The sequence below is a fragment of the Archocentrus centrarchus genome, chromosome 13 (genome assembly GCF_007364275.1).
Source record: "Archocentrus centrarchus isolate MPI-CPG fArcCen1 chromosome 13, fArcCen1, whole genome shotgun sequence".
Classification (NCBI taxonomy): domain Eukaryota; kingdom Metazoa; phylum Chordata; class Actinopteri; order Cichliformes; family Cichlidae; genus Archocentrus; species Archocentrus centrarchus.
Window position 1 is genome coordinate 38,807,432 of NC_044358.1, and position 9,606 is coordinate 38,817,037.

Sequence of the window (9,606 nt, forward strand, 5' to 3'; positions counted from 1 at the left end):
GTCTTCTCTCCACAATTCTACCACAATAAAGGCTAAAACAAATCACCTAAATGATCGTTAGCTCTGAGGTTAAAATGAATGACTTTAAAGTGTTAAGTTTATTAACTTAATTCCTCACTGAAACTTCGAAAATCAGCAAGGCAGAAACTCACTGCAGTTTTGTACACCCTGCTTTAATCTGCACTGCTGAACAGCTGCGAGAAGCAAGAGCTTGCTGCATCGTACTTTTTTGTCATTTGGCCGACTGTGTTCTCAACTCTGCACGGGAGCGATTTCACTGAACCCTTATAGAAATTTAGGGAGGCGGATCTCGAGGGAGAATGAAATCAGCTTTCTGCAGGAGGTGAAAGGTTTTAAGTTTCCGACTAAAGTCAAAGTCAAGCCAAGTGTGTTTCTGTGCAGTGTGCGGCAGTCTCTGCTCTTAGAAACTTGATATAAATATGCAAAAAAAAGACTCCCCAAATGAACCTTTAATGGCAAATTAAAAACATGAAAAAAACCTCAGGAAGAGAAAAATATTCATGTCCAAAGGTGGAAATATATGCAATAGATGTAATGTGAAGCAACACAGCAGATTTACACGACACGCAAGCGGCTGAGAGGAAAGAGTTGTATATTTTAAATCAATGAGGATCTGGAAAGAGGTTAGACTACACAGAAAACAAGAGACAAAACTCAAGAATACTACTCGCTCATAAAGAGGCAGGCACAATGTGAGCAATTAGGAGAGAGGAGGCGCTGAATCTCCAACATGAATGGCATGTGCCCTCACATTGCCCTAATCCACTTTCAGCACCTCAAACTGTCCCAGAATGGGACACAGGCATACAAAGGTTAATGTCCCCAATTCATTTTACATTCAGCTTGGTGGCATATACTAAGGCCCCGTTTACACGACACCGTTTCAAAATCAAAATCATTTTGATGCGTTTCGGCCTTCCGTTTGCACGACAACAGAGTGAAAAAAATGTGTTTCGGAAACGGGGTCCAGAGTGGAGCGTTTCAGAAACGCACCGGCTTGCGTTCTCGTGTAAACACTTGAAACCAGGGTGATTTGAAAACGGGTGACTCGCACATGTGCACTATGGATGCTACGGCCACAGTTTTCCGCGCATGTGCAAATTGATAAACAGTACTCGTGGATTCACGAGTGCTTCTTGTGCTTTTCTTGTGTTTCTTGTGTGCGCGTCTTGCGTAAACAAGCTTTGCAAAGAGAAAACCAACGCCAGTTTGAGGCCTGGCATGTTAACTACATCATTTCACGTGTCATCGTGTAAACACGGATCGTTTCTGAAACGCTATCGTGTAAATGGAAGGCTGAAGTGCATCAAAACTACACCGTTTCCAGTGGAAAAGGCGTCGTGTAAACATGACCTTAAAATAGAAGAAAGACATATCCAAAAACCTATCTCAATTCACAAAAATAACTGAACCACACTCATAAGCATGTAAATGTTTGCAATATTCATGAAATGTTCTAGTTCCATCACTGATTTTTGGCCACTTGAGGGTAAAAAAAAGAAAAAAAAAAAAACATCATGTAAACAAGCTGACAGACACACTATCACACGTCTCTGGCACCTCTACTTCTCAGACATTCAGATCCACAAGAGCAACACTGGTCTCAGTTGGAGTTCTTTTTTTGGGGGGGGGGGGGGGGGGGGGGGTGCTGGTTAAATTAGTCTCCTTTGATTTTTACAGACTATTGATTTCTGGTTTCCAAAATATTATGGTAATTGAGTACATGTGGGGGTTGCTGAGAAGATCTAGGAATGAAGAGTACTTGTAAATGGTTCAGCCAGAAGACGCGTAAAGCTGCGTAGGGCTGCAGAGCAACGTGATAATTCCCCATTACTTTTATGAGTCACTGTTAATATCGTATTTTCACATTCACAGCTGTCAGAATCCCACACAGTTGTTTCACTGAGCACGAAAAGAAAAAAAAATGCTGCTTGAATTGCTTTTTATGAGCTAAAGCTTTAAAGCATTTCACACTCCAAAGTGCTGGTTTGAGCTAGAGGGGCATTGTGTCCCCAACATTTGAATTTTATATCAAAGGCACTCAAACACAGCACTCATTCAGACTCCCAGTGATGTATCCGTGCGGCGCACAAATGAAAAGCCACGAGCCCCATAAACTATACAGAGCCATAAACCAACATTTGCCATGGCCAGCGGTGGCTCAGCGCACTGTGAAAATGTGTCTTGTTGTCTCTTCCAGCACTTAAAAGCTGTGAAAAGATGAAATTGTGGCAGTGAGGCAAAGCCAAATGGAAATCAGCTCCCAAAGGAAAACATCTGCACTGACATTCCAGATTGGGATCTGACCAAAAGTGAAACATTTATTTTCCATGAAATAACACAAATTTTCACCTTTTAAATGTACTTTTTGCTCCCAAGAGCACAAAATACTACAACAAAAAATAAGTTGGGCCTGTGTTTTACTTTATGTTTATTGGCATCTGTGGTCAACAGTAACAGTCCAATATTACTGGACTGCTACAGAGCAACAGGTGCTGCCATGAATATCATCAGTTTTATCCTTTTGTTTAGGATGTGAGCTTCCTGTTCCTGTGCATGGGTCTGCATGCTGTAAATTTACACTCAAATCCGTAAATCTTGTGCAGGAAAGTGGCAAACGAATAGTGTAGAGATCACAAAAATAATTGTTCAATTTAAACCAAAAGTCATGAAAAGCCAGTTTGCAGGACCCTTGTGTGCAGCAAACTATGGAGGCCAGATTTGCACCAAATTATAATCTCAAACAACATCTGCAGTTATTACATGTGACTAGCGGCTCCAATGCCATAATAGCCTCAGAGCTAAACTGAGTTAAAATCACGTACAGGGTAATTGTGTTTGTTTAACATTAAAATCACATGATTTTCACTGATAATATGTACCTAGCCTGGCAGCCTAGTTATTGCAGTGATTGACAGGTAGTAAACTTAACCGGGTTCATCACCTACAAACATGGCAACAAATATTATGGGCGGGTGTTAAACAGGCGGACCAGCAGCTTGTAGTCTCTTGTATTTTGCAACAATTCTATATTTAGTTGTTTCTTTGTTTTTCTTCACAATAATCGTGAGCTCTCCAGTTTGTACCTCCTCTGTATGTGGTTATTAAATTCCACACAGCGTCATTGGCACAGTATGGCCACTAGATGTCACCAAACACTCCTCAAAGGCTGCAGCCACATGTTTTTCAATTTGCTGACCCACAGGAATTGCAAATCCAAATTATAGAATATATGCTAGCAACAGAACAAATTATGCAATGATATTTTTGTTCTGTGTGCAGAATTCTAAAAGAAATATAAATGTGTTATTCCCATTTTCTTGTTCAAACCAAAATTGTGGTTGTTGTAGAAGTCTGAGTAATCTCCCATTATCCCTCTTCTCTCTTTCTCTCTGCTTCTCCACGCAGGACCTGGGACAGGTAGAGATATCAACGGCTCTGCCTGCGTATCTCAATCACTGTGGCTCCTGCTAGCCTCCTTCGCCTGCCTTTTCTTGAAGTGTTAATACGGCCGCTCTCCTCTTCCTAATCTTCCCCGCACCATGGCCTTCCTTCCCATTCGCTCTTCTTCTCTCCAACTCACCGACATCCTTATTGCTACCTTATTACCAACTTTACCCCTTCCCTAGACTGTTTGCATCATGATACAAAAACCTTACGTGCTGTCAAGCACTGCTTACAGATATGAAAAGTGATGGGTTATGAGTAAAATGCTATAGGAACAACAACAAAAAAAAAAAAAACAGTGAAATGAAGGACAGACCAAGCAAACAGTGCTCTTTTAAAGAATTGCATTGTTCTTTTTAATTTGTATGCACTTCTTTGTTTCTGCTATATCTTGTCTTCTGGGTCTGGACTTGGGCTTGGGATTTGTTGTGTTTCTGTCTACATGGGAATAAAAACAAAGGCAACCCAGCTCACAGGGACGCCAAGAAAACAATCATTTGTCTCTAGAATTACTGAGGACATGAGTATATTTCTTCTTACTCCCTTAGATGTGTTACGTTAACTTAAAGTGTAGATTTAACCGAGTGTTTAACCAGTGCTTTAATGAGAAACATCTGCCAAATATACATAAATTTAAAACTAACACATGTGAAAATCAAAGGGAACCTGCCGTAGCTGAATTTGTGATGAGGTTGGAGCTCGGTAATAAAGTCTGTACTACTGTAATATGATGCTACTATGTTGAAACACAGATATAGAGTATTAGCGAGATATTCATTGTTTTTAGGTGCAGGTCATTTAGGCCATTGCAAGTAAAGCCCAGAAATCAAGAAATCAGTGAATAGAAACAGCTTGATTCTTCTGAGTGACAAACCTGAGGAAATTAGTTTATCTGGTAAACTGGGATATTTACAGCACATCCTCATTCAGTGGCTTTGCAACCCTTTGCCTTTATCCCAAAAAGTAACCCGTTTTTTCTTTCTTTGTACACGCTCACTTGCAAACAAAAGAAACACACAGTAGATTATAAAGACGTGCACTGTACATAGTAAAATTTTGTATTACTCTATGATAAGAGAAACCGTACTGTGCAGTTTGTCTCGGAGGCTGCACCGCTACGCACGCTGTAGCACGAGCAGTGTTTGCATTCAGCCGATGAGTTTTAGGATCCTATCGCTCTACTGCTGGAATTTGGATAAAAATGTATGACACCAATGAATGATTTACTTTTTAGTTCTTCTCTCTCTCTCTCTCAAAAACATATGTGTTTTCATATGAAATGATACAGAAAAATTAATAATATGTTGCTATTGAGGTTATTATCTTTATCTTTATCTTTATATATATATATATATATATATATATATATATATATATATATATATATATATATATATATATATATATATATATATATATATATATATATATATATATTTATATATATATATACTTGAATCCAATGTCCTTATATTGATCTGGCAACCCTGCTCTATCATGTCAGCATAAGCCCGTTGACAGCAATGGGGGTTTTGTTTTTTGTTTGTTTGTTTTTTTAATACTTCTGTGCAGTAATTATTGTATCTATCCTTGAAGTGAGACAAGTGCTGGCTTAAACAATGTTATACAGAATGGAGCATTATAAGCATTGCAATGCTCTTCCATATGCCTGGGATTTCATATGACAGACGAAACCAAATGAATACTGAATGCAGTTTTCCTCAATGGCCATCAAGGCCACTGTGTTGAAGGCCTTTAAAAAAAAAAAAGTCCTGCAGCAAGTTTTCTCATCACACTTTTGCCAGTGCTTAGACTGAACAGCGAATTTGTTTCTTTATGAACAAAAAAGGTCAAATGGATATGTTACGTGTCGATATTTTGAAATACATGAAAATCTTTCAAAGAAAAGCGCTCAGAGGCCGTAGCTGTTGAAATGACGCACTGACGCTGGTGCACTGTTAGCCACTCTTTTCTTGCCGCCAACTATGTGGCAACTGATAGCGTTTGGACTCCAGTGCCCAGCTCAGCTCCTCCACTGGATGCGTGTTCACTTCTCCGCTCTTCAAACAACCAAGCCGAGATAGTACTGTAAAACACACGTGTAATTAATGTCATCCTTGTCATGCATTAAAAGACTTGTTCCCAGTGTGTTCTCACTGTAAATGCTTCTGAGGCCATGTGTTTAGTGTTGGTAATGCTCCAGTCTAATTTCCAGGGGTGACGCTGTAGAAGCTGAGATGTAAAGAGACCGAAACCAGAAAGCCCAACTGCAATTTGCATCAAACTGAAGCATTTAAACCGTTTAACTAACTTTTCCATCAGCTCCATTAGAAACAACCAAAACAATATCTTGCAATCAGATTTGATAGCATGGTTTATTATTGCTTTATTATTATTATTATTATTTATTTTTTACAACTGAGCAAGTGAATCTGGTGTTTTTATACTGCATTCTGCAGATTGATTTTTAGGATCTGGCTTAACCACACTTAACCATAGAGGATGCTATTGTAGTTCAGCAGCAGTTACCTTCTTACTTTAATTTGAAATGGACTGATCTGGAAGCTCTGGTGAAATAGCGATCAGCTTTAATGAGAGTGGTCTGTGCTACATGTCACTTCCACTAAGTTTGTCCGTCTCACCGTGTGTCCCATAGAAAGAAAGAGAAGAAAAATGAAACCTCAGGGCAGAGCACGGCTGGCCTTGGGCAAAGAGACAAATAAGAGTGTTTTGTCTTTGTTTTATTTTGGAGGAGGAGACCCCAACAGACCACAAGAGTGGGGTCGGATGTCTCCAAATTGGGCTCTGTATTTAATTTAACCTGCTTAGGATGCGTGAGACTGCATTCAGGCAAACAGTGTGATCTTAATGGGACTTTTAATTGGAAGTCATTGTCTAAAGTTTCTAGCATTCAGGGGATTTTCAGATGAGGCTAAGCTCACCAGTGTGGATGTCTAAGTGCATCCATGCAGGTTAAAACCAGCTAATAAGTGCTGACTTATAGGACCACTGATGTAAAAGCCATGGAGCTCTGTCTTATCCATAAAGCAGTGAGGACTGAGGAGATTTGTTTTTTAATTTTTTTTTTTTTCCATTGCTGATACAAACTGACAGCCAGCCTAATGACACAGCACCGACCCCCTGCCGACAGACCTAGATACCTACTCAAGACTGTAGATACAGCTATGTAGTTTACTATTGAGCATTGCCTCAAAACATCGCCAAACTGGCTTATGTATGTGCGCGTGTGTACTCATCTGTTTATATGATTAACCTGCCTGAAAAGTGGCATACATGTGAGGCATGAGATAAATGATGAGTTGGCTCAGCAGCTAACTATTTACTTTCCATTGAGCTATGGTTACAGTTGTAACCCTCGATATTAAGTTTAGGCTCTTTTTATTTTTTCGTTCCTCCTCTGTGTGTATATACAGCATTATGTTTCTACAGTAGAATATTGTAAAGTCTGCAAATCCATAAGATTGTGTTTATACAACTCTACATTTAAAAATTTCAAAGGCAAATGTAACTATCATGTTTGTACTTCCTTCCTTTTGTCATGAGGAATTAAGATTCAATCATGGATTAGGACACAGCAATGTCCCAGTTTTTTTCTATTTTACTTTATTATGGTATAAGGTAATTAAAGTCAGTTTCTAAAAAAAAAGAAAAAAGATATGTAATAAAGGTATTTGAGAAATGTTAACAAAATAAAGTTGTTTGAATTCAGTGTTCTGTATTTGAATGTGACATGAGATGTCGGGGCAAGTAACCTTTTTTTTTCTGGAGATAGCTTGGAATACATGTTGTGTTAATCACCATGTAACATGCAAATAAAATAATATATGTATTGTTATAGTCTCTCTGGAAGACGTTTTTGTCCGCAGAAAGCGTGTGAAAATTCAGCTCATCGGCAAAGGAATGGTCCATTTTCACATTTTTTTTGGTGCCAAAGACAAAGACTGGTGTTACCACTACCACATATTGCCACATATTAATGACAATATGGCTCAGGCTCGTTACACCACAGAACTGTGCAGCATGGAAAATGCTGCAGTAAAAAGTTCCACCAATAGGTGTCACCCTAAACCAAATTATGTCCTCCCTGGCATTGCTCAGCATGACTCTTCGAATGGACTGACATTTATATAGCACTTCTCTAGTCTTACTGACTCTAAGAGCCTTAGACTACAAGCCACATTTAACTATGTGGTGCTTTACACACTCACATCCACTGCCAGTGTTTTTTTTTTTTTGTTTTTTTAAGAATGGGAAGCAGCCACGATACACAGAAAAAAGGCCCCAAAAGGAATTGAAAAGTCTTGCTGTGAGGCAACAGTGCTTACCACTGCACACTCATGCCATTATGATGACTTGAAGGGAATGTAGGCAAATTAATAACACAGGTACATTTTCGAAAAAAGCATGAAGATGCACAGTTTTCAGTTCAAACCATGCACGCCGACAGGGAAAATGTAGGTGGTGAAATCAAATGAGGAACTCTCAGTTTCCTGCAAATGTTCACTGCAGAGTGTGTGAAAGTGGACTGTATTGCATATATTCGCAGTTGCTTATATAACTTATATATGCTTTATACTGGGTACAGTAGTAACCGCTTTTTTGTTTCAATTTTGTTGCACAAAAACTACAGGGGTTTAAAAAGGGAACTATGAGTGACAGTGCAGTGCAGTGCAGTGACAGTAAGAGAGGAAGACTAGCAAAGAATGATACATTCAACTATTTATAGAAGTTATGAACAGGTTAGACAGTTCCTTTACCTTGATAATGCTAATTCAACAAACTGACTTCATCAGAGTGAACGTCATGCACACTTTTGGCTTTTATGTAAACCCTGACATTATAAATCACTTCTTACATTTTTACTGAATTGTGCTATCTCAGCAGAAGTCCCTGGAGCCCTGTTGGAACCTACAGCATGTGCATAAATGGATTGTTGAGCCCCTATGTTTGCAAAGGATTGAATCATTTTAATCTAGAGATTTTAAAAAATGAACACATTTAAATGGGCATAAATGTGCATGTAAACATATGTATATACTGTAATTTGGTTAAGCGGTGAGAGGTTTTACATATCAGGGCATAATAATAAAAAAAAAATCATCTTGTCCTTAGTATGTCTTAAAATTAGGCAAATACCACCTGGGATGACGACATGATATATTACAAAGTGCCATTATTTAGCCAAAACGCAGAATCAGTCTGTGGGAAACTCAGTACACCCCATGATTCAACAGCTTGTAGAACCACCTTGAATTCATCATTTTCTGTGTGACTTTATCAGACTGTCACACCATTGTGGAGGTTTTTTGGCCCACTGTTATTTACAACATTGCTTCAGTTCATTGAGGTTAGCGGGCCTGTTTGGGTCGGGACATTGGGCCATTCTTTTTCAGCCATTCTGTTGTAGATTTGCTGCTGTGTTTGGGATCATTGTCCTGTTGCATGATCCAGTTTCAGCCAAGTTTTAACTGTCAGACAGATGTCCTCATGTTTGACTCTGAATACTCAGTATACAAAGAAGTTCATGGCTGATTCAATGACTTCATGATGTCCAGGTTCTGTGGCTGCAAATCAAGCCCAAATCATCAGCCCTCCACCACCACAGCACCATGTTGCTATGCATTATGACTAAATATCTCCACTTTGGTCTCATTTGTCCAAAGGACATTGTTCCAGAAGTCTTGTGGTTTGTTCAGATTCAACTTTAAAAACCTGCTGTGCTGTCATGTTCTTTTTAGAGAGAAGAAGCGTTCTCCTGGCAGCCCTTCCCTCCACACAAGCCATACTCGTTCAGTCTTTTTCTAACTGTACTGTCATGAACTTTAATATTGAACATGCTAACTGAGGCCTGTAGAGTCTGAGATGCAGCTCTTGGGTTTTTTGCAGTTTCTCTGAGTATTGCACAGTCTGACATTGGGGTGAATTTGCTGGGACTCCTGGGAAGATTGGCAACGGTCATGATTGTTTTCCACTTGTAAATAATCTTTCTCACTGTAGAACGATGGACTTCAAATTGTCTGGAAATGACCTTATAACCCTTCCCAGATTGATGGGCAGCAACAATTGCTTCTCTAAGATCACTGCTGATGTCTTTCCTCTTTGGCATTCTGTGAACAC

At 39.2% G+C, this 9,606-nt stretch overlaps 1 protein-coding gene across 3 annotated transcripts in view; it reads left to right on the forward strand.

Annotated features, from left to right (window-relative positions):
* Window positions 1-4,751, forward strand: part of lsamp (limbic system associated membrane protein) — a 1,252,509-nt gene extending 1,247,758 nt beyond the window's left edge. For 2 of the 3 annotated variants that reach the window (XM_030743581.1, XM_030743580.1), the window contains one exon: window positions 3,430-4,750. In XM_030743581.1, the coding sequence (XP_030599441.1) occupies window positions 3,430-3,527 (98 nt within the window). In that variant the 3' untranslated portion in view covers window positions 3,528-4,750. Of the gene's footprint in view, window positions 1-3,429 lie in introns of all 3 variants that reach the window. The other variant, XM_030743582.1, reaches the window with a different exon arrangement.
* The last annotated feature ends 4,855 nt before the right edge of the window (window positions 4,752-9,606 follow it).